This window comes from Mchenga conophoros, linkage group LG1, assembly GCF_057382185.1.
Source record: "Mchenga conophoros isolate Kocher_MC1m ecotype Shallow Benthic linkage group LG1, M_conophoros_male_GT1.1, whole genome shotgun sequence".
Lineage (NCBI taxonomy): Eukaryota > Metazoa > Chordata > Actinopteri > Cichliformes > Cichlidae > Mchenga > Mchenga conophoros.
Genome location: NC_140526.1, coordinates 19,818,570 through 19,844,040, shown reverse-complemented (window position 1 = coordinate 19,844,040; position 25,471 = coordinate 19,818,570). Strand labels below are relative to the sequence as shown.

The 25,471-nt window shown below is 40.0% G+C and overlaps 2 protein-coding genes across 3 annotated transcripts in view; one reads left to right on the top strand and one right to left on the bottom strand.

Annotated features, from left to right (window-relative positions):
- Positions 1-2,145: 2,145 nt before the first annotated feature.
- On the bottom strand, positions 2,146-7,541 carry LOC146583282 (uncharacterized). Its single transcript, XM_085268797.1, has 3 exons — positions 7,532-7,541; positions 6,014-6,734; positions 2,146-2,176 (listed from the first exon to the last, which is right to left on the bottom strand). Exons 1-3 carry the CDS (start codon positions 7,539-7,541, stop codon positions 2,146-2,148), a joined length of 762 nt encoding a protein of 253 aa, XP_085124923.1.
- Positions 7,542-9,349: 1,808 nt separating this feature from the next.
- Positions 9,350-25,471, top strand: part of myo1ea (myosin IEa) — a 49,528-nt gene continuing 33,406 nt past the window's right edge. For both annotated transcript variants that reach the window (XM_085269487.1, XM_085269481.1), the window contains exons 1-3: positions 9,350-9,666; positions 22,951-23,094; positions 23,995-24,084. In XM_085269487.1, the coding sequence (XP_085125613.1) occupies positions 9,664-9,666; positions 22,951-23,094; positions 23,995-24,084 (237 nt within the window). In that variant the 5' untranslated portion in view covers positions 9,350-9,663. The remainder of the gene's footprint in view (positions 9,667-22,950; positions 23,095-23,994; positions 24,085-25,471) is intronic.

Here is a 25,471-nt window from a genome sequence, read left to right as displayed (position 1 = left end):
GAAGGCGACAGGAAGGTACTCTGGCTTTATCCTCTGCTAAATGGATATTTGCTACTGTGTGCGATAGTAAACACGTATAAACCTGTCATGTTAAAGTTTTAAACAACAATTATTTTTGCGTTCATCAAGTGCACCACTTATGGACTACAACTCCCATGAGACACAGAGAGAACTTAGGCGACCGACCGTGCCCTAGTTTTTCCTCTTTGTTTTTTTCAACGCAACTGCTTAACTTTATTTAGCATGATACTCAAAGCTTATAACAGAAATGCATTCATAGCACTTTTATTATGTCATTTAGATTATTAATTGTAGTGGCAATTCCTTTACTTTTGAATGATCAAACGTCCCACAACTTAAAGTCCACAAGCCACTGCTGCACTGAGGTAATATTTCGTACGCAGGCAAAAGAAGTCCATTGTCCAAACCTTTTAGTTGAGAGTTTTGGTTTATTTATCCATTTGGCAAGCAATAACAAGATCCTTCCTACTGCTTCTCCTGCTCTGGTAAAAAAAAAAAAACAAAAAAAAAAACACCATAGGCCCACCCCAAATGCATGCTGGTCCTATACCAGTCTCTTTATTTATAGAAACAAAATGGCCCTACAGCTCTTACTGACTAATTTAACAAAATAACAACAAACAAAACAAATCATTTAAAACAAAATATTAACCAACAAATAAACCCCAAAATATAAATAAACTAACAAACTTTAACTAATTTCAAAATAATAAAAAATAAAGAACAAATAGCTCCAACACTCCGGCCCCTAATTGTGCATACTATCACAATTACTTTAAAGTCCCAAAAGGAGGAGCTATTCCCTTAAACAAATCCTTAATTTTCATTGATGATTTTCTTCACGATGAGGCTTCCAGTAGCGAAATAAGTTTTGTCACTGGCCTTTCCAAAACACTGGTCCTTGTTTGTAGTCTCACAGAACGCGCCAAGCCTTTTGCATCCTGGTTTACATTTAAGACTTTCGCCATCATCCATGATCCTCTTGGAGCTGTAGCGTCTGCAATTAAAACAACATCTCCAGGTATAAGACATCTTTTAGTCCTCATCCATTTTTGTCTTTCTTGCATCAAAGGTAGGTACTCAGAAAGCCATCTCTTCCAGAACAACTCTGCCATGTACTGTACCTGTTTCCACCTTTTCCTGACATGCAAATCACTTGGATGAAACAGTCCTGGTGGAAAAACTGGTTTATTTTTCAGCAACAACAAGTGATTGGGTGTCAGTGCTTCAAGATCATTTGAGTCATCTGAAACTTTAGTAATGGGTCTGTCGTTCATTATAGCTTCAACCTCACAGAAGACTGTGTGGAGTCCTTCATCATCCAGAACTTGCTCCTTAAGAACTGAGGCTAAAATATTCTTTATTGAACGAATGAGACGCTCCCACACACCACCTTGGTGAGAGGCTGCTGGAATGTTGAAGTTCCATTTCATGCCATCCTGAACAAAAGCCTTTTGAATTTTGGCATGGTCCAGCTCAGTCAAACTTTCTTTCAACTCTCGATTCGCCCCAACAAAATTTGTAGCATTATCAGATCTGATGGTCGTAACTGGGCCTCGTCTACAGATGAACCTCCTCACAGCATTTATACAAGAGTCTGTATCAAGTGTACATGCAATCTCCAGATGTACTGCACAACTGGTGAAACAGGTAAAAAGAACTCCATACCTTTTAAGGAGACTTCGTCCTCTTTTAACACTTATAGGTCCAAAATAGTCCACTCCAACATTTGTGAATGGAGCTATGTCTGGCAGGACTCCCTCTTCAGGCAGATCCGCCATCTTTTGTTCAACAAACTTTCCTCTGTTGCGTCTACACGTGATACAACGAGAGATAATTTTCCTGGCAGCAGAATTTGCATTTAATATCCAGTAATTTTGTCTTAGTTTTGACAACATGTGTGCTCTTCCTGCATGTCCCAACCTTTGATGGATATGGCGTAAAATCAGTGTTGACACATGCATATCTTTTGTCAAAATTACAGGATGCTTTAATTCCATAGGCATGGCTGCTTTATTCAATCGGCCACCGACTCTGAGGATTCCTGCATCCAACACTGGATCAAGTTTGTAGAGCCAATTTCCCTTAGAGACTCCTTTGAGGCCATTGCGGATTAAAGCCATTTCAGTCGTAAATTTCTGTTGTTGTGCATATTGAAGAATAGCTTGTTCTGCCTTTGCCAAGTCTTCTGGAGTGAGATTTCCTTTCTTCAAAGTGGTCTTAAATCTTTCCATTCTTATCTCCACTTCTTTCTGACCTTCCGGATCATTCTTATTCAAACCTGCAGCAAGCAACTCTTTCCTCTTCTGTGCCAACAACACCAAGACCTCTTTCATCTTTAAAAGCCAGGCTACAGAGATTTTAAGTTTTGCCCAAGACGAGAAGTAGAGGATAAAATAGCTGGTAGGATTTTGTAATTCTCTCACAATGGCATTCATTGTCAGGTCCCTTTTGACCTCTGGGTCATCTGCAGAAATTACACTGTACTCCACATCCAGTTTAGGCCATTCCTTTTCTGACTCATAGAGAAATTCTGGCCCTTTTATCCATGTCCTACATTTGAGGAGATCCCCAGCTCTCATACCTCTGGATGCGTCATCTGCAGGATTCTCCTTAGAAGAAACGTATCTCCACTGATTCACATCTGTTGCTTCCCGAATAACAGCAATTCTGTTTGCAACAAAAGTATTGAATCTTCTGGTTTCATTGGAGATGTATTTCAGTACTGTTGTGCTATCAGTCCAAAAAACTGATTTTTCCAACCTGACTTGCAGCTCCTTTTGCAGAAGCCTGTCCACCCGAACTGCAAGAACTGCAGCCGTCAATTCCAACCTGGGAATTGTAGTTTGCTTGAGAGGAGCAACTCTAGCCTTTCCCAGGATAAAAGCAACATGCGTGACGTTATTCTTTTCCAACTTTAAATATGACACCGTTCCATACCCATCTTGACTTGCATCAGAAAAATGATGAAGTTGTGCCTGGTCTTCCAAAGCAATTTGGTTTAATGCAACGTTCCACTTTAAACTTTGAAATCAGCTGGAGATCCTCCAGCCAATCACGCCACCGCTGGGAAAGAGAGTGGGGAATAACTTCATCCCACTTCAAATTTTGTCGGCAAAGCTCTTGTAGCAACAGTTTAGCTGGCATACTGAAGGGAGACAAGATTCCCAAAGGATCATACAGTGAGCTGACCACAGACAAAATGCCCCTTCTGGTTGTTGGACGGTCCTGCAGGGAGGTTCTGAACTGGAACTTGTCTGTTGCTATGCACCACTGTAAACCCAGTGCTCTCTCAACTGGAAGTTGATCTGTGTCCAAATCCAGATCCTTAATTTCCTTTGCTCTTCTTTCCTCTGGGATTGACATGAGCACTGTGCGACTGTTGCTGATCCATTTTGAAAGCTTAAATCCTCCTTTAGCGCAGATATCTGTCAGCCTCTTCACCATGTGCACTGCCTCCTCTTCTGAAGCAACAGATTTCAAACAATCATCCACATAAAAGTTTCTTTTGACTGTATCAACCACTTCAGCTGGAAACTGTTGTGCATTATCATCTGCAGTTCTCTGTAGAGCATAATTTGCACAACTTGGCGAAGATACAGCTCCAAACAAATGCACTTTCATCCTGCATTCCTGTGCAGACCTTGAAGTGTTGCCATGTTGCCACCACAGGAAACGGAGAAAGTTGACATGTTTTTCTGAGACGTGCACTTGGTGAAACATGGAATCAATGTCCGCCATTAATGCAGCAGGCTCTTGTCTAAATCTGATCAGAACCCCAACCAGCGAGTTTGTGAGATCAGGTCCCTGTAGAAGCTGACTGTTCAATGATGCTCCTTTATAAGTTGTTCCACAGTCAAATACAACTCTTAATTTGCCCTTTGTGGGATGATACACTCCATGATGAGGGATGTACCACACCTTTCCATCATCTTTGTGCAACTCATCTACAGGCACAAACTCGGCATATCCTCGTTCAAGCATGTTGTTTACACATTTAGTGTATTCATCCTTATAATGAGTATCCTTTTCAAATCTCCGTCTGAGACTCTGGAGACGCTGCTCCGCGACACAGAGGTTATTTGGCAAACTGGAACCTTCTCTCCTGAAAGGCAAATCAATGTGATAATGATTTCCAATAAGCTTTATTGAACTACTAACAATATCCATGAAACACAGATCTTCTCTAGACATTTCAGTCTGCTCCGCTGATGATCTTTCATTAAAATCATGATTGTACTGTTTAATCAACATGTCTTCAAGACGCTCAACGGAAATCCTATTGGCTGTTACAGCAGTGCAGTTGGTTTTATTTCCACTGTTACTTCCAGTGCGCAGGGGACCATTTATGACCCAGCCAACTTTTGTTTTTACAGCATAAGGTCCACCTCCCACACTGTTTATCACCTTCCATGGCTCCAAAACATTGGAAGCATCAGTGCCTATCAGTAGCTCCACATCTGCATTAACGTTGTACAGTTTAACAGGTTTAAGATGAGGCCACTGATCGATGTCGCTTTGCTGGGGAATATTAACTGTAGAAACTGGCATAGTCTTTTGAGTCAAAACATCTGGCAATGGCATGAAATCATTTGCTTCCAAACCAGACACTTCCAAACCAGACAGAACTTGTGTACTAACAATCCTATCTTGACTCATTGTTCTCAAAAAGATATTGGTCTTTTTACCTTTTACATTCAGCCTTTTTGCCAAAGTTTCTGTACAGAATGTACCTGAACTTCCAGGATCCAAAAACGCATAAGTTTGCACAATTTTATTACTCTTTTGGCTCTTAACTTGAACTGGAACTATAGAAAAAATTGCATCAACTTCATGACCAGCCCCAATATACCCACATGTCTGAGTGGTTGCAGTTGAAAAGTTGACATTAGAGTTTGTCCTCTGTTGAGTTTGTTCCGAAGACGCACCTGGATCCTTTCGCTCTATATGAAGAACCCCTGGGTGCCTTTGGTGACACACGTCGCAATCCAAACGACTCCTACAGTCTTTGCTTGTGTGACCAACTTTTAAACAACCAAAACAAATTCCCCTTTCCTTGATAAAAGTCAACTTATCCTGATGCGTTTTAGCTTTAAACTGCTTACAATTCTCTAGTAAATGGTTGCTGTGTGAACAAAACAAACAACTACGCAGAACAACGGAAGTTGTTCTGCTTCCAGTTGATTGAGCTTTGATTCCTGGCACTGTACTGACATTAGTGGCAAAACTACTTCCTTTTCTCCTTTGCTTGGTAGAACTTGAAGCTTTAAAGCTGCTTCCAGATTGTGAGTCTTGGATGTTGCCAAACACTGGATCTGATGCTACTTTTACCTGTTTTATTATAAAGGCAACCAGATCAGTGAACACTGCTCTGTAACCATTTTGTTCCTGCAGTTCATAGGCAACAACTCTCCATTTTTCCCTCAATTTGTATGGAAGTTTCATAACAACCATTCTCATATTTGAGGGCAAATCCAACTCCTTCATATAAACAACTTGCTGCATTAGATTCGAACATCCTTGAAGAAAAAGAGAGAATGACTGTAGACCTTTCACATCCTCACTTTTAATAGATACCCAACTCACAATCCTCTCCATATATGCAGAGGCAATTTTATTTTCGTTCCCAAAATGTTCTTCAAGAAGATCTTTAGCTGTGGAATAGCCCTGCTCAGGAGGTAAATGCTGACAACTATGCACCAAATCTCTAGGCTGCCCCCTAGTGAACTGCTCTAAAAAATGCAGACAGTCGCTCCAGTTATCAGTTTTAACTTCCACTCCATTTTCAAAGGCATTCATAAATGATCTGTACTGTAAAGGGTCTCCATCAAACACAGGGATGTTTCTGGCGGGGAGGACAGAAGATAAGTTTTGTTTTACAAGCAAAGTAGTGATGTCATTTTGTTTTTGCATAATATTTACAATCTCCTTCGTGCAGTTCCCAGTCAAAGTAGGAGACTGAGGCTGTGTTTGCTGCGTCACTTGAGCTGAATCATCAACCTGATGTTGGGTTTGACTTTGTCTAGGTACGATTACTTGTGATTCAGATGCAGAATTTATACCAGAGTAATCTCTTGATGTTGGAACAAATGTATCGGCACAAGGATTTAAACTAGGCGCTTCTTGTACGTGCCCTCTTTCAAAATAAGAGTTCATTCCATCAGAATGCTCAGAGCTACAAACTGAATTTATTTTTAAGACACGAAGCTTTGCATTAGTGACTGCCAGCTCTGTTTCCAAGGATAATGTCTCCTTTTCTTTTCTCAGTTTTTCCTCTTGCGCTTCGATAGAATGTTTTTTCTTTAATGCAGCCAGTCGCTCCATGAGCGCTGCCTTGTCAGCCGCAGCTTTAATGCATGCGGAAGATGTTGATGAAATTCGACTTTGCTGTGACAAGGTTTTTGAAGGTGGTTTTACACTTGAGATATTAGAGACACTGTCTTCAGGTTTTATTTCATCCAAACTTTCAACAGCTTTATCATTGCGAACAGTATTGTTTTGTTCAGTATACGGCTCGCCCGCCTCCTGCAACCAAACCTTTACTTTGTCCATAAAAACAGAGAATGCTGTCACCTTCGACTGAAAATGTGCAACTTGCCTTTTCACTTCATCTTCTGGCAGTGGCAAACTTAAAAAGGATTCTTGCAAAGCGTTTGCATCTTGATAGCATTTAATAAACTTCCCAAATTCAGAAGACACTTCCTTAACGTTTTCTTACTGACTAATTTAACAAAATAACAACAAACAAAACAAATCATTTAAAACAAAATATTAACCAACAAATAAACCCCAAAATATAAATAAACTAACAAACTTTAACTAATTTCAAAATAATAAAAAATAAAGAACAAATAGCTCCAACATTAATAAAGAAGTTATTGTTTTGTACTGTATTGTATACTACCACTTCCCAAACTAAATGTCTTTAAACTCAAAAAGCAAAACAAAAAAAGAGCTGTACATTGAATAAGATCCAGAAATGTCTTCTCATTGAAATAAGTTCGTAATTAAAAACCCACAACTACAGGTGATGAAGCCATGAAACTGTTCACAATGAATTGGGTTTTCACACACACACACACACACACACACACACACACACACACACACACACACACACACACACACACACACACACACCAACAACTACTACTACTACTACTTTTACTACTACTACAAACAGTAGTTAATTGTAAGCTCCTGAGAATAAAAAGGTTTTGAGTTTGTTCTGTTTCTGTAATAATTGCTGCCATCTCCCTAAGTGACCACACGGTGGTGATAAAACACCAAGACTGACTCAAATCATGATGTGATTCATCTTTTAATGCATCGCAAGAATCAGAGATGGTAGAAAACTTTTTTCTTTTTCGTTTTGTAATAATTTATCTCTTATTTATTTATTTATTTTGTTCCATTCAAATAAGCACACACACACAAACACACACACAGTATATGTCTATGCATACAGAGGCACCCTGCTACACTGGTTACACCCAGAGGCTTGCCTGACCGCCCAACATTATTCCAAGGAAAGCCTCAGTCTGACTGGAGACTGGTTGTGAGAACTGGATACCAGTGCCACCCAAAAATCTTAACAGGGATTTTCTAAAAGGCCTTTGAGCTGCATTTTTATTTGTCTGCTGATAAAACAGAACTAAATTTGGGAGCAACCAAATTAAAAAAAAAAAGGGTAAACAGGCAGAAGTGGAAATGAGTTTCTAAAAATAAGTTAATGTTACTGTTTATGTCATTTAGACTGATTACTAAGTATTTTTTTATGTTTTGTATTTACTAGATTGAACGCAGACTGAAACTTGTATTTCCCAGGACACACTGCCCCATTAAAATGTCAAAATGGAATCCTTTATTTAGTGAAAACCAGCAAGCTTAAAACTCTTGTCATTTTGGACTTTTGATCCATCTCTTCCCCTCCATGCTTTTTGAAAAGGATTTATATGCTGTCATAAATGCAAATCAATAGATTAGAGGTCCTTTCTGCATCATGCTGTTAGACTGTGACACCATGTCTTTGTAACTATGTTTTAAATTACTGGCCTACACACTGACTCTATACCTAATTTGGTAGTGGATCTTAAAAGTTGCTGAATAAAGCTGACAGTATTTTTCTTCATCAGCATGTTAGACAATTACTCATGATTAGGTTTAAGAATTAATATTACTGTCCCGTTAAAATAACTGAGATAGATGTTCTTATCACCTGGTTTATACATTTGTATTTGGTAATTTGAGTCAAACACTGATAAGATTTTTAATAAATGAAAACTTCATATGTTGAAATCCGTAAGTTGTGCTCTTTACATAATGTTAAAGTGTTTGTATCTCTTAGTTTACAGTCTCATGCGTCCAAACATTATGAAGATGGTGTGACCGACATCCCCAAATTTGTGTGTGAAGTTCAAACTATTATTTCACATGCAATACACAGAGAAAGAGTGTTTTAATGTTGCTCTTTAACTTATACCAGCTTCTGCATGTTTCATGGTGTTACATTACAAACCTCTGTACATAACATGATGTTTAGACACTTGTCAGGTTATTCAGTGTAGTTAAGTATTTCAGTTTTGAGGTCATTTATAGATTTGCTCTGCAGCAATACTTTGGTCATGTAGGTAATCTATTGTAATGGGTTAAAACACACACACACACACACACACACACACACAAAACCCCGTTCAGCTATCTTAGTGAGGACCTTCATTGACATAATGGTTTCCCCAGCCCCTTACCCTAACCCTAACCACAACCTAATTATAACCCTGACCCTAAAACCACATTTTGAGCCTCAAAGAGGCCTTCAAACTTGTGAGGACACAGACAAAGGTCCTGTTGGTTCTCATAAGTATAGTAGAATGCAGATTTCGGTCCTCACAAAGATAGCTAGACAGGAACACACACACACAAGACCCTGTTGCATCTATGCAGGATATAAAATGTTTAGAATAAGGTCTCTACTAGCTGCAGACTTGTAGAAATGATCGTGAAATAGTGTATTATAACATTCAGTGAGTACTGTAATCTGAAAACACGACCTTTAGCCTGTATGAGTTTTCCTTTGCCACTTTTCCTAAAAGCTAAGACCCCACTGACATTATAAGCTACGCCCCTGCGCTGGATCATAGTACCATCTGCCTTGCTGTTGGCTCTCTCTTTGAAGACAGCTCATGTTTATTAGTCGTCCTCTTATGTTTGAGTCTGTTGTTAGGGAACGACAAACTTGCGCATGCCCAGTTGCCCTCCCTCCAGGACCTAATGAATATTTAACAACACTCGCGCTTTGATTGGACCGAGTTTCCCGTGTTGTGTTTAGAGTCGGCCTGTTTGGGCACTGCTCCTCCGTAAATTGACCATCCGGCTCGTTGTCTGAGGACTGCTGTGCTTCTGTCAGTGGAGGACTCACATCTGACTGAACAACAATGGACGGAGGGCACCGCTAAGGAGCCGCATCCATGCTGTCTGGAGTTTACCGGGAATAACTTGTGTATATTTTGGATTTGGTCGCTTGGTTTTAGGTTAAACAAGTCAGACCTTGTTTTAAACAGCGTGAACTTCCCCGAGGTTCGCTCAGACACTGGATCGCAGGGAATACGACATCGAAGACTGCGACTGTTGTGAGGACAGAGGATGGTAAGCGGTGTTTACACTGGCTGAGATAGTAGGGCACTATTTGTTTAATATAGTCATCATAATCCAAATATTTGCCACGGAGCGGCGGTTCCTTTCTCTAGTCTGCTTATAAAAGTTGTCTCGGGTGTTAAACGTGTTTATTTTAAATATTAATTGAAAGTTTTCTTAAGTAATATTAACGAAATTCGAACTGATAACTCACATGTCCATAAATATAGCTCACAGATTGCTTCACTGGAGGCTTTTAACAGAAAAATCTTTTAAACCACAATCGCTGCTTTATTAATCTTTGATCCCTGACGAGTGTAACATATCCTATGATAAGAAGCGGCAACCTTGGCTGTTTCAGGCAGACTTATAGTTTTTACTGCCTGTGGTGAAAGTAGTCAGAAAGCACTGATAAATTAGGTTCAGTCTCTTTTGTTAGAAAACCGGTTAGCCTTGGAGGACAATGTGTCAGGTGGAGTGGAGTGTGTACTGTGTGCACCTTACTTTGTATCGCTGCATCACAGAGAGGCAGGTTTTTCCTGGTTTCTAAATGCCAGGTCGGCAGAAAACACACCTAAAGAGAAGTTATGGGAGATATTGTATGTTTTGCATATTGGAAACATTTCCTCAACCCTGTCCTCTAAATAAAACAGCTGATACAGACTTTCAGCACATTTCCACTTAATGATATGGCTGCATCATTGATGTTGGAGACATAATGTTTATATGAAGGGGGGTTGCAATATTTTTTTTTGTGGCTTGTATATAGAAATATCCTGAAAGGCAACTGAAAAACGTACCCACCATTCAACTTAGGAACCTCTTCCACGTGTCTGTACAGTACCTCAGACTGTAAACATGCTTTGTCCATTTAAAACAGGTAGACCTGAAAGCTGTTTGCATTCTTCGATTCCTAGGTGATGCATTAAAACCTGTCGGTTTGGTTGAGATAATATCCAGTCAGCACAACATATGTAATCCTGCAGCATTTAACTCAGCTTTTGTAGACATTGTTGACACTCACACACTCTTGCTAAAGCTTTTTACAAGAGGTTAAGAAGAGTATCAGTTCGTGCAGAGAAAATAGTCTGTCACTGTATCTGTCTAGAATAGCAGACACCAGCATCGCTCAGTGGTTCCTTCTCTGCCAGATGCTGAATAGCAAGTCGGCATGAGAGCAGCTGGTTTGCATTAGTCTCTCCAGCAGGGAGGTGCATACTTCATCTCAGAGCTGGTGCTCCATTTTCAAACCCATCACTGCTTTAGAGACTTGCTCTGGAATTCAAGCCCTGTCCCTGAAAACAGGATGAACACCCGTTCTGTGGACCTGGGGAACTCGTTAGTCTTGTCGCTGCAGTGCAGTGTGCACACACACTCCTCAATCGGTTCCATACGTCTTTGTTACGGAGCCAAGTTTTCCCCACTTTGCTGTTTGGCCTGATGGACCCCATGAGTGCTGACTCATTCTACTGTTGCACTTGCTGTAAATCAGTGAGGACACGAGAAGCTTATAAATCGCTTATAAATGTGTCAAACACATTGTAAACACAAGTTGTCAACTACCAAAAAGTTTTTGAGCTTTCTTCTATTTTGCCCAAGTGTCAAATCTGGTTTTACTTCACTCTGCAACTGCAGAGTCTCTTTTTTTGATAAGAAATTAAGCATTTCCATTACTGCTACTGTTTATTATTATAAATGATTGCAATCAGATGGACTATTTTTTATCCCTTTCTTTGGATTTGTTGGTCGTGAACACATTCTGTGATGATATGATATTTTATTACATCTTCTCATTTGGACAAAATATCTTTACTAAAGCTAAAGTTGGAGTCAAATGAAGATGATTTCCCAAACATGAAATTGCTGGACTTCCTGCACAGAATGTGGCTGGATCACTGGGACCTTGGCTGTTATAATAATCTTTATTTCTTTATTGCAGTATGGATGCTATAAAAAATGTTTAGGACACACAACAAAGGCAGGATGAGACTTTTGGTTTTGATTTAGGGGGAAAAAGGAGGGACTTCAGACGTCCACACAACACGAGTGGAGGCTGAGAATTATTTCCACAGAAAAGGTTTGATGAGTGACCTTTCACAAAAGAAGCATATTTTAATAGTCGTGACTTCATAGTAAGTGATATAGTGATGGGACATTGGGTATTTTTGTAACTATGAAGCATGATTCAGTGGAAGTGGTTAGGTGGGGAACAGTTAAGCAGTGTTTTTTTTTGTCTCTGTGTTTATTTATTGTGTTCCCTTCATCCGAAATTCCCCAGTAACTGCACAATTTGGCTCTGGCCTGGTTTTTAAAACACTTAAATCTCTGCCTGCTCTGCTGTAGTTCGGCTTCAGTCCTCAGCCACAGTGCTTTCAGTGATGCAGAGAGGATTCAGCTGCTTCAGCTGATCGCCAAAGGTCATGCCCCAGAGCGAGCGTTCAGTGGCACAGTTTCTCTGAGATTGATAGTAACTCTTTTCAGTGTGACTTGTAATTAAACAGCTGAAATATTTTTATTGAGTCATCACATATTATCATTGCATTTTTATTAGCTCATGTCAGTGGAGCTTGTCGGTCAGTGTCATTGGGCTGGCCAATCACTTTATACCAGACTGAAATATCAGGAATAATTTGATGACTTTTTAAAAATCTCTCAATTACTTTTAGGTCAAATGTGTCTGATGGATCATACATTTCATAAACAATGATATTCAGCTCTAACTAAAGACTTTTTTTATTTAGCAGATGTTAGCATATTAACAAACTTAACTAACAAACTGCACCTGCATCGATCAGCATTTTGACAATGTTAGGCCTAAGGATTTAGCTCGCTGCAGCGCTGTGTGCAATAAGCCTCACAGGGCATTTGTCATGAATTCTGAACTTTTAAGCTTAGCTGTTTATTTCAGTTTGAGTTTCAAATGGAAGCAATGGCTTTCTCATGTATCAGTTGTCTTTGGTGTCCAATGGAAAAGCTGTAGTTTATCTGGCTTAGATCCTTCTTTCCAGCTCAGTAACACAACCAGCCTCTCTTCCATTTTGCAGGTAATCTGTTCATAGAGTAAAGGATAAATTAACTTCCTTATAAATGCTCTTACTGTGTCAGCATTATCCTGTAGGCATGCTTCGTGCTAGATGTTTGTTTATTCTCCTTGTTCTTTTACCCTGAACGAAGCAGTGTCCTATTATACCTGCCTATTTGCATGTATGGCTTACCTCATCGCAAACCAGGAACAAGGTCAGACTCATGCAAGTGCTCTTAAGCTCCCATCATCCCATGCCAGCCAGCACTCAGCCACCAAATCGCCTTTAACTCCACCCTTCATTTGTCTTGATGCTGCTGTAGGAAATTTGGCTTGTTAGTTACTGTTTAGCCCGATTTGCTCACAATGAAACTGTGCTGGCACAGAAAATGAAAATGTATGTGTTTTTGTGTTTTTCAAGAAGCTTGATACTCCCTCTGACACATTAGTTATTGTTAGTGAGTTTGCTTTTGTTGCTGCTGGCTAATAGTTAAGCTAATAACAACAAGGAATACGGACGTGAGTCGAAACCAGACACAACCTGAAATTTCTGCATTTATTAATCGATTGATTTGAAAAAAAAAGTTAAAGAAACCCACACAGTTAATTAAAAGGGGACCTTGTAACCTTCCTTTGGTTTCCTATCAGTCCAAAGAAATGCTTGATCGGTAGGTGTGGGTATGTCTTAGCCCTGCAATCGACTGGCGACCCCACCTCTCGTCCGCTGTCATAATCTTTCATTCATCTTTGAACAGCTGATAGGAAAAGTGCACTGGGTAAGATGGAGCAGGTTCTCTATTTGTGGATTAAGATATATGGGAAAAAAATCACACAGCTGTAGACAGTGATCAAGGAGGAACAAGAACTTAGTACAAGCTTTTAATACAAGGCTTGTCAGCTTTTCTATAATAGACATAAACAAACTGACTGGAAACAAAGTCAGAATTAGCTGGTTTGAATTAGCTGTCTTTTCTGGCACATATCCTGTGGCAGGCCTGAGTCACTGTGGAATCACCCACTGACTTAAGTGTCCAAACACTATAGTATTGAACTTGATGATCATTTATAAACACTAGTTCAGTCAGGGCTGTTATAATCGAAAGAAGCATGGAAGTTGGATACAGCAGGAAACGGTGGGACTGGATTGAAGGTGGGCTGCAAAGTAGCTTGCAAAGCTTTGCCTCAAATTGAAATGGCACAAGAGGAAAAGTTATTTACTCGGTCCCTCTGGCCCTGCTGCACATCCTTTTCTGTTGTCGTACCATAAACCAATCAGCTGTCATTTCTCATGAGTCGTGCATCAATCTAACCCCCCAAACACAACCCAGTCATGGCAGTTTTTAGTGTTTTATTTTGAAAAGGCAATTTACTAGGGTCCAGACTTCCTTATACCTTGTTTCAGTCAGCAGCAAAATTTAGTCAAACGCAGCAGGTATTACGAACCACTGCAGTCCAGCGTTCTGTTAATCATAAACTGGGAAGCAGCGCAGTAACTTTCTGAACTAAACAAGCCTGAGTTAAACCTACGAGTCATTCCGAAACTGTAGGAGACAAATCGTGTTTATTTCAGCATGAAAGCACAGGGATGATTAATTAATTAATTTTAAATCTTATTCTTTCCTAATGCAGAGTTGCTTCAAATAGTCCAGCTACTCATTTTATTGCAACACTGTATCAAGTACAGTTTTGGGCTGCAGTAAATTAATTAAGGTAATGCTGTGTTTGGTTGGTTTAGTTTTTTTTTTTTTTTTTTTGTTTTTTTTTTGTTTGTTTTTGTTTGTTTTTTACAACTTAAGTTTTCCAGCAGCTGAAGTCTATTTCAAGTTCAGATTTTTAATAGACACAAAAAAGCAGAAGCAGTACCTCTAAAGTCCAACTGCTCTGATTCATCTGGAACTGATCTCAGTGACCTTGGCTTTACTAATTTCCTTCTTTCCTGGCAGTCGTTTGATAATGTCAGTTGCAACTGTAGCTTCTTAAAGGATTTTTCTGTTCACAGTGCACTATGAAACGCTGGATTCGTTGTTGTTATTATTATTATTATGATTATTATTATTATTATTATTATGTAATCAAAAACAAAGCCATTTTTGGCAAATTACCGTAACAAACAACTTTAAGGTTTCTTCCCTCAATGCCAGACTGACTCTTACCTTCTAAGAAGAGGAGACAGCTTTGAATAATTAGTTGGAGCAGAAGGTAACGCGGAAAGCTGGGATGGGTTTTAACATGTATTTTTGTGTGCTCAGTTTAGCTTGACTGTAGTTTGGATTTCACTGATTTGAGGCCCTATTGTGGCACTGGCATGGCTATGAATTGGTTTCCACTGCAGATAGTTTGTTTATGTTTAACTGAAACTGCTTTAAAAAGGAAAACGCAGCACTTAGTGACATGCCTCTTCAGCAGACTTCCACCCTGAACCACATTGTCTTTGATGTTGTGTTTTTATTAGCAACCTTATTGCTATTGTCATCCGTTTAGGAGACTAATGTTTAAAGTATCCATTCACTCATGATCATTATACCGTCTTTATATGGGAGGGGCAGCATTCAGCCCAGCCCTGCAGGCATAGCATATTAACGTCATCGCAGCCAGTCGGTGCTCATGTTTCCAAATCCTCACCGAAGAATAGATTCCTTTTATTATTCCTTTGTAGAAGCTCAGATCCATAACAACAGTGTGAGAAGTCTAAGCATGGAAACTCCGGGCAGGCTTGTTGTTTGCATTATTTATGATGGTGTCCCAGTTACATCCAAGTGACCGCTGTCATCCTTGAAGTTGTGAAGTGGAAAGATGTCAAGAGAACCCACAGTCTCTGCTCAACAATCTTCTACAGACAAAAATATGGAGCTGCTAATATGTGGAGCAGCTGGTTTCAGCAGGTGTAGAGTGGAAACTGGTGTTTTCCTTTCCTCCTTTCCAGGTGAGGAACAGTCAAATCCAGTCTGTGATCCATGACTGTCAGATGGAAAAGCATGTCATTCCCAGTACAATACACCTATATTCACAAGAAGCTGTTCCTACACACTCTGCACGACTCTATTTTTAGTATCCTAATATTTATATTTAGTATTTGTTGTGCTATTTTTAGTACATTTCTGATTTACATTTTACTGGAAATACCTGGCTGGAAAAAGACGTTAAAGTTAAAGATCGCTGTCTGCTGCTGGTGTTAAATATGTGAGTTTGGAGGCTATATATTTCTCAGTATGATCAGAAGTCATATTTCCTCTCGGTCTGTATGCAGGTGTTGTGACAGATTGCCTCCTTTCGTCATCCTTTTTTGTGTCGAGCCAAATGTGACTGCATGTTGTTGCAGTGCTACAATATGTGGTTTTGCAGTGATGCAAGATTGAATTTTACCTTCATAGTTATAAAAATATATTTTTAGGAGGTTAAACTGGTCAGCAAGCATTTCGCTACTGGGATCTAGCACGTCCCCTTTTGTTTGTTTGTTGTTTTTAAGTAATAATGGTCATGAAAAATGTGAAGGAAGGTGTTTTTGTTGATCCTGAAATCTGTGAAGTGATGCTCGACAGTGAGCTTGAAAGTAAACTGAAGCCTGTCTGAATCAGCAGCACGGGAAGCATTCGTGCAGGTTGTCCTTGGCAGTCACGGAGCAAAGAATATTGCTGAGCTTGTGGATAACATGCTGAAAGCATATCAGCTAATGCGTGCCAGAATGTCACTGAAGATGCATTTTTTACATTCCCGTCTTGACTTTCTTCCATCTTGTCTGGGCGGTGTTTGCGATGATCATGGAGAAAGATTTCATCGAGATATACAAGTGATGGAAAACTGTTATCAGGGAAAATTTCCATACATGATGGGCGACTACTGCTGGTCCAAGCAAAGAGACACGGATGTGCGGTACAAGCCAGCAAGAGCTCAAACATTTTTGACCACTGTCTTCTGGTTAGTTTTCAGAATAAATGTATGAAAATATTTTGGTGGGAAAAAGCTTCTTTTTTTTTTTTTCTTTTTTTTTAAAGTGTGTAAACATCAAAACATCTCAAAAACCTGACGTGCAACTTAAATCTGATCTATTATCTGAAAACTGTGTTTAAAAAAAGGCTTGTCTGTGTTTCCCAGTGCAAAACAAAAAAACTAATTTTTAGACCAGTTTTAACTTTAACTGCTTTAGTTTAGAGGAAGACCTCCTCTGTGTGTTAAACTGTGAATGAGCTCTTTAATCAGACTCCAGCTTTTAACTGTAGTTTTCAGCATTGCTTCTGTGTGTTTGCATGTGTGTGTACAGAGCTTACTTAGACCTGAATGAGCATCCCCTCGCTGAGAAGCTCAGACTGGGTCACTGCTCCTCTGACTCCACTCTCTTTGCTTCTTCTGCTGAGCTCCTCCTCCATCTCTCATCATTGTTTATCTTTTTCCTCCACCATGGAAAGGCCAGCTATCTTAGTCAGCGGTTTCGTCTGCATCTGGCCCAATTACATGCAGTGACTAATCTCACACAAAGTACAAGCGTAAGCAGCAGAGACCAGGTGGGAATTCAGCTTAGAGAGTGGTAACCCCTTAAGCACTGTTTGAAATGTTTTGGATCACAACAAGCGTTCAAGAGGGGGAAAAAAGAAAATCGGTCAAAATCAACCCACTAACATAAATGTGTGTTGGAGCGATTCCCTGACTTGCTTTGGCGTTACTGAGGAGACGGTGATTGTAGCAGCTTAGCTGAAGTAGTACTAGAGGAAAAGAGTGACTAAATATCCTGTGTTTACTTTTTGGTCAGGGCAAGCAATATTCTTTACAGCTCACCTGCAGAGAGATCAGACTTCCTTGAGATCGTTAACGGCAAACAGTGACATGCCTTTTGCTGCAATGGCTACCATATGGCTCTGTTTGGAAGAGCGAAACCAGGGTGATAAAGATGAGAACGAGGACCTGTTTTCCAGACAGCTTTAGTAACTTTATGTAATTTCAGTAAGCAATGAAAAAAAAAAAAAAACTAACTTATTTAGGGAAGCTGAAGGCTGGAGGTTAAAGCTCATGTACTGGCAGGGGCCAACCTTTTAAATCTGTTTGGATTTGTCCAGCATTATTGTCAATTTGTGTGTTTACGTTGTGTAATTATTTAGGTCTTTGTTCTTGGTTTTATGTCATTTGTCTGATTTACACAACTGACCAGTCCTGAAGTAACCATCAGATAGAGTTTATCTTATCACACCCCCAAATCTAAACTGGGGAGTAATGACTAAACATCTCCCAGGCACTAACAGGTGGAGGCTGTGGTTGTGGAGGGGGCTGAAACTGCAGGTAGCGAATCATCGACACGTCAGAGGGAAAGATGGGAAATTTTGCTGCTTAAATAGAAAAATAAACAAATTAGGAGGTTGTGTTTGCTGTGCGACGTGAGGAGAGCGGGTCGTGTTACGTGTGTGTGATGCAGTGCGGCTCGAGTTGCCCGGCTGATCTAACTCACAGGCTCCATTTAGTTTTTATGTCATCGACCCAAATATGTGATGTTGTAAGTTAATTGCTGCGTGTGTGTAATTTCTTAAAATAGACTTCATGAAATCAGCGCTAGGAACAATATATTTAAACAAAGCTCCGACTTGGAATGGCAGCACAACTAATCTGATATCTGAGGGCTTATCAGATGTAGGGTCTCGCTTCAGACGGTCTGATCCAGGCCAAAAGTCTTAAGTCATATCAACTGAAATGCTTTCTTGCAGTCTCCTTTAGTACGTGACCAGTATTAGCTTGTCTTGTACTGCTGTTCTTAGGATAAATTTAATTACAGCAGCTTTAGCTAAAATATCCTTCAGTTTTTCATGATGCGAAACAGGATGTTGTCCTGTATCGAGACCTTTTCTCTGTACTCGTACTGCTAGCGATCAGCTTCACAGAGGATTCCTCAGCCATGTGCTTCTATGAAAGTTGTGTGATTTCTCCAGACTTTTGCCGCTCAGTGTTCAATGGCTTTAGCTGCTTCTTATTTTAGAAGCGAGGAATTCATTCTCATGGCTTTTATCCAGATCTGTCTCAGAGGGCAGAGGAGAAACCTAGCCCTAACACACGGTGGACTCACTGTTTCAGACTCTGATGTGGAAGAAGGGGGAAAATGGCATAGAAGGGAGAAATAAGAGGGAAAGTGCCGCTTATGATAGTGAATCAAACCCAGCCATTTCCTGTATCCCGAGTCAGAGCTGCTCACACACTTTCCATATATGGTGATGGTATTTGCATGGAGGGAAAGCCTGGGCTTATGGATCAGGAGCGGTGTTGAAATTCCTTTGTAGTAACTTCTGGGAAAAGGTCTGGTTCTGTTTTCAGATTTGACGAGAGAAAAGGAATCCACTGTCTTTTCTGCCCATTAATATTTTTTAGGGGAAGTTGTTGTCACAATATTATATATTATATATATTTGCATTTATATAGATCTTGCCATGTGTGAGCTCCTTCTGTGTATAGCTGTGCTCAGAGGGAAGTCTCCGGTTGCATGGTGATGATGTCGTTATGGCCACTATAGACTCCACATTATGCCAGATGTCCCCTGTGTGTGTGTGTGTGTATGTCTTACTCCATCACCACAGACTACGGTAACAGTAGTAAGATTTCCTGTAAACTGAGCCAAAGCGATTTCATACCATAAAACCTGTAAAACCTGAGAAAGTATGCTCAATATTATTTACCATAAAAGGTAATTGATTAGACATTAATGGTGCTGTGGCCTCATATTAAATTAAATTAGTTGAGTAATTAGTGCTTTGAGATGGACAGCTTTGTTGTGGAACAAATAAAAGGTCATGTATCCACAATTCATGTAATTAGGTCCTGAGTCACAGTTATTTACTGTTACACTGTTCTCTTATTTATTGTGCTCTTCACCTTATTAACAGGATGGCAGCAGAGTGGCTCAGTGGTTAACACCTTTGCCTATTAGCAAGACAGTCCTGGATTCAAACCCAGTCAACTGTGTGGAGTTCGCATGTTCTCCAAGAGCTCCCAGGTTTTCTCTGGGAGCTCCAGTCTGAAATACAGTAAATGCTAAACAGCCTCCTCATTTAAGGTGCTGCACTTAGCAACCTGCAAAAGGTTTTTTTTTGTTTTTGTTTGTTTGTTTACAGTCTGGTTCATGTGCAGGGACTCAATTTAATAAAACTAGCGGCTGCGTGCAACACTACACTAACTGTAGAGAAACATCTGCTTCATAACTTTTAAGTGTCTGGATTTAAATTAGTGGAAAAGTGTCTTTAATTAAAAGTATAAAATAAGCGTTTTTGGTTCAAAGTCACGCTCCAGCCAATCATCGCTGTTACAGTCGGCACAGTCAGCTGCTCCGGAGCTGCTCAGCAGCAGAAGAGTGTGATTCTTTCAGGCGTCTCCCTGATGTCTGTACGTGTGCAGCTACTCCCTCAGTCGCTGCTGCGAGTATGAATATTTACTTAGTATGCTTCCCTCATTAGACAAGACCCAAGAATATGTGACTCTTGCCTCCTACGTTTCCAGCTTATTACCTCTCCCTTCTTGAGTCGGCAGACTTTCATTCCACACATAGCAGAGAGAAATAAAAGATATCATGTTCACTTATTTTCTCTTTGCAGTTGAGCCAGCGCTGTCTCTTAACATTGGCATTCCTGATGGACAAAAGGTGCTAACCTAAATAAGAATGTCAGAGTGTGCGATGGTAATTTCCTGAAATAAGAAGATCATCCGAGTTCATCCATCAACAATAACGAATAACACTTTGTGTCTTTACTGAGGTCTATTAAGGACAAAGGAACCTCGAGATGAACACAATGCATTTAGAAGGATCAGCCTCACTGTTATATGCTGTCATTTTACTGTACACAGTAATACTGCTGTTCTCCTATTTATATTGCAATTCTACACCCTTCCTCTGACATTTTTTGTGTGTGTAAACAACACCTTTTAAAAGGCTGCTCATCCAGAAAATGGAAGATTTTTCCCTTTAGGTGGTTTTTCCAGATATACATTTTAAATATTTCTTTTTGTACAGTTTTGTAATTTACAGATAGAGAAGCAAATTCACTTCACCAAAAGAGGTGTTTTTGCCGCTGAGAGTGGCATCATCCTGACACTGCTGACAATGAAAGAAGTCGGCATCTCTCTCAGCCACACCTAAAAGTTGTGAGGCCTGTTAATCCGTATGATGTCGAGAAGTAATCAAACAGCAATTTGCTGCTTCCCACCTAATGGAAAATACCCGCTGAATTAAGCTGAAAAGCCGTAAACATTCCTCACCATCTCCCATGCTATGACTGAGTCTGTAAAGTGGTTTTAATCTCGCTGCTGTAAAGAGACTGTGGAGGATATTAAATGCTTCTGGCTCTCCTCTTCCTTGGACATGGTAATTTAGAGTTAATAAGTGAAAGCACAATGACTTTCCACGGTTAATTTTGTACTGTAGTGTTACGTTGTGGCTTTTTCCCTTTGCTGTTTTTGTTTCTTTCCCTTTTCCTGCTGTAAAAGCAACTTTAGTGCTTGACTTTTATTCACATCTAGCGTGTACTAGAGTCTCTATGTGCAGGAAAGATTATAGCATTCGGTGGAAATCCAGGCTTACAGTTTTAACGTGTTGTGTAACACTGGAATAAGCAGGACTCCGCGACCTCTAAACCCAAGAAACCAGAATGAAGTTGAGGTTTAAAGTTCAGCCCTGATGCTGGTACAGAGTTGAGAAAATAATTGACGGCCTTGCTAAACTTCATCTTTGTCCTTGGAAACCACAGTTGAGCAACAGTTATTGTATTCATAGTTTTGTTGTTGTTGCTTCACTTATTTTTAACAATATGCCACAATAAGACTGCCTTTAATCGAACCTCACTTATCCACGGAAAATATAGAGGCATATTATGTACTCAAGACAACAAATCAACCATACACTTCTGACACAGAAAGTATCATCACCGAAAGAATAAAAGAGCTGGGATTAATATGTGTGTCCTTTAGTAAGTGTCTGTTAGCGTGCACTATCTGAAGACTCTGAAACCACAGGCTGAAACCACTCGTTTTGAATTCTGTATTTTGAGGACTAAGCGTTAGCATTTTGGCTGCTAATGGCTAGAATGGAGTTCACCGTTATCGACAAACGTGATAAGGATTACTTAGACTGTGCAAATATCTGCAAAATAGTACAAAGATAAAAGACTAACTGCTGAATTTGACTCACCAGAACTGAAGTGAGGGGACAAAGACAAAACGAAGTCATGCAGTCTGGTTTTGTTTGCACCATTCTCCACCAGTTTTGTAGTTGATTACTTTCTAATCTTCTCTCATCTCCAGCATCTTTATTTTCCATGACTTTTTGTGTGCTAGTAGTCTAACAGGAAGATGAAATCGACTGGCGACAAGTAGCCTAAATAATATCTCGCTCCAATGAGTCGAAATTGTGTTCGATTTCTTCCATCGCATGTAGACTCAGTAAAGCCTGGACTTCACTGCTGCTTCCTTTCTTTAAGACTAACTTTAAGAGCTGATGTTCACACAGCTGCTTTTTATTTTAGTGATGAGCACCAAAGCTGCATTTGACCAATCAGTGTGTCATGCTATGCATCTACACCACACCACACACAGCTCTAGGAGAAAGTTTCTATTCTACAAGCTAAAAAAGATGATCGGCGTGGTTCTGCCGCCACATTCTAAAATTACCAAAAAAGCTCCCGTGGTCCAAAAGCCCCTAATGATTTCTTTCTCTTGGCAGTATTGTTTGAAGCCTTGCTCTTCTGCTTCCTCTCCCCACATTTCCTCCCTAAAGAGAGAGGAAGTCAAGAGTTAACTTGTGTGTTGACTAATGTTCTGGATGCTGTCCGTGTCTTTGAGTGGTTCTCCATCCAGGAGAAAGAGACTCACCCCTCACAGCACATTGTGACCCTCGTCCACAGTAGCCAGACAATACTGACTCATAGCACATGATGAATGACCTCAGTTCTCCGGAGACTCACTCGACTAAAAAGAAAAACAGGGATGTAGAGAGAAGCCAGAGTTTTAGGATGCTGGATAAATGTTTAGAGCATCTTTGGCAACAAGCGCTCTTGGGAATCTGACCTCGCACTGTTTTCATGTAAACATGTTTCTCAGGTCAGGAAATGTGTGTAATATTTATTTTTCTGTGTTTTTTATTTGAGTGATAATGACCGTGTTCCACTTTCGTTTGATTGCCTGAGTGGTGTGGTTATGACGAGTGTGTTGAAAAGTAGCAGTGTGTCTGCGCATCCGTGACGTCAGACTCTATGCATGATCTCATTCTGTCTTTTTCAGTGACCTAACAGTTGGACATTGTGTGTGTTTTGTTTCAGGGGAGCCGGGGGCACTACCGGTACCACTGGCAGAGCCACAATGTCAAACACAGCGGCGTGGATGACATGGTGCTGCTCAGCAAGATCAATGAGGACGCCATCGTGGACAACCTCAAGAAGAGATACATGGATGACTACATCTTTGTATCCTTTGCTCACGCTCACAGTTCACACCCCAGTGAGGAATAGCGGAGCCCTTCTCTTTCCTGCTATACCCAGAATAGCTGACTGGTCATTCGCTGTGACATATTAGCAATGAGTAATAGGTCAGTGTTGGAAGGTGAGCGGGGAGGAAAGGGCGTCTTTGTATCTCTAACTCCTGCTCTTTCACCAGGCCTTTCACTGTGAGGGGGTGGTGGTGGTGAGAGCATAGCTGCTATCTTTTAAACAGCTGAATTTGATTGTGTTACGGATTTAAAATGATCTTCTTGAGAGCTATCATTTTCATACACTGCATCACACAAATGCTGGGTTTAAGTTTAAAGTGCAGCTGTGGCCACACACACACGCGCGTATTCACGACGTGAAACGAGATGAATGAATGAGTGCCTTGAAAGGCCGCTCCTAATGGCTCATTACATAAACATAAACCCTCACTGTCGCTCGGCCAGCGCTCGGCATTACCAAGTTTACCAAATGCAGGCAGTTTCAGGTTCGACAGCTCTGAGTCTCTCCTTTGATTTTGCTCAGTAAATATCTGTAACTGTGAGGTCTCCCTGCCAAGGCTGTGGGTCACTATGGGCCACCCACAATAGCTGCTTTATTTGCCTTGAGCTGCATTTTGGCTTCAAGGCATAAAACCTCACAGTGTTACATGGTCGGTCTATTCTCTGTCATTTGTAAGCACTGCATACTTATTTAGGCTCAGGCCTGATCGCCAAATACGCCACACTGCTGCACTGTTGCCATCTCTGTTGACGTCATGGCAATTGGAGATTAAGTGCTTTCTTTTCGACACAGTTTTCTCTTTGTGAGAGGTAATTGTAATTTGGTACCACTGTTTTGCTCCCACTCTTTAATCTCTTTAACTCACGATCTCACCAGACGTACATCGGTCCCGTGCTCATATCTGTCAACCCCTTCAAGCAGATGCCATATTTTGGGGATAAAGAAATTGAGATGTATCAAGGCGCAGTAAGTAGATCCAGCATCATCTTAAGGAAATAAGCTTTTTTTCTGGGTCTCTGATGTTATTGAAGTGTCAGGCTGGTTTAGGCTGGTAACGGTCTGAAAGACAAAGGTTTTAAATGTACTGGGTTAGATGCTGTGAAAACTTTCCAGCGAGCAGATGCTGCTGTCACAAACTTGACTCAACCGCTGGAGCAGCTTGGCAGCACCATCACAGAACATCCTGTTCGAGTCTGCCTCCTCTCTCTTGGCCAGCCCGTTGACAGCGAACTCGAATTCTCGAGCCAGGAGCACACTGAAAAGCTTTAAAAATTCTAACAGACTGTGAAAGCATCACACATGCCAAATTCAGATCACATTTGCACACAAGTGCACGGGGTTTATATTTGCACGGTTAGCCAGCTCAAATTATCGGGGAAAAGTTCATATTTGTTCACAAGTTGTTTGAAATAATCACAAAAAGGGACCAAGTGCAACTGTCTTGGCAAAAGGTCGCTATTTTGTTCTAGCATCACAGACAAAAATGACAGCAGTGTGTAATTGTATTATAGTAATTTTTTTTTTATGGTTTTTGTGGATTTTATAGGTCAGCCTGTCTCTGATTACATAATAACTTTATTATGCATAAAAGTTCGTTTAAAATTTCACTAGGTTTCCTTAACCGTCAGGGCACTGTAGTTCTCAGCAGATGTTACTATACTACGAGTTAATGGTGAATTAACTGTTTAATACTTTTTATATTAATAAAATGAATATGAAATATAACAAAATAATAAAATATAAAATGAGTAAGCCTACCCCTGAGCAGTGGTGTCCAAACTTTTTTATCTGACATCCCTTCAGCTCAGTATTAAAGTATTTATGTCCTAATTTTTGCTACTACTCTTTTTTTTTTTTTTTTTGATTAGATCCATTCATTTCATGATATTTTGACCCGATTATTTTGCTAACAGGTTCAGCTGTTTATTGCACTAAAAACAATTATGGAGCCATGTTAGTAACTTCCACTTTAACTGCTAACTACACTATTCGTGTAATTTATTATTAACGTTCCAGGTAGATTTTGCATCTTTTTTTTTTTTTCTGATATTTTTGCCAAAAATTTCATCATTTATTATTATTCTCAGCTAGCAGCTCTTCTTTACTGTTCATATCTTTAGCATACAGTTGGAAGAGTTTTGACTGTTTGACTGCGAGCTAAAATTTTACTTAAACAAGTCATGACTGCATAATTTTATACAGGCTATTTCAGCTGTCTCCATATTTTATTTATTTGTATATTTTTTTTATATATTTTTTTTATTTATTTATTGCTTATGTGTCTGTTGAAATCATTTGTCTTTAAATTTTCTGCACGTTTCTTTAGAATAGTTGAGCTAATTTGGAGTATTTG

Excerpts from the sequence above, each read along its gene's own strand:
- LOC146583282 (XM_085268797.1), bottom strand. Across the intron at positions 2,177-6,013 it reads ACCCAACATCAGGTTGATGA|AATATGCACAACAACAGAAA; the intron begins TTCAGCTCAAGT and ends AAGCTATTCTTC.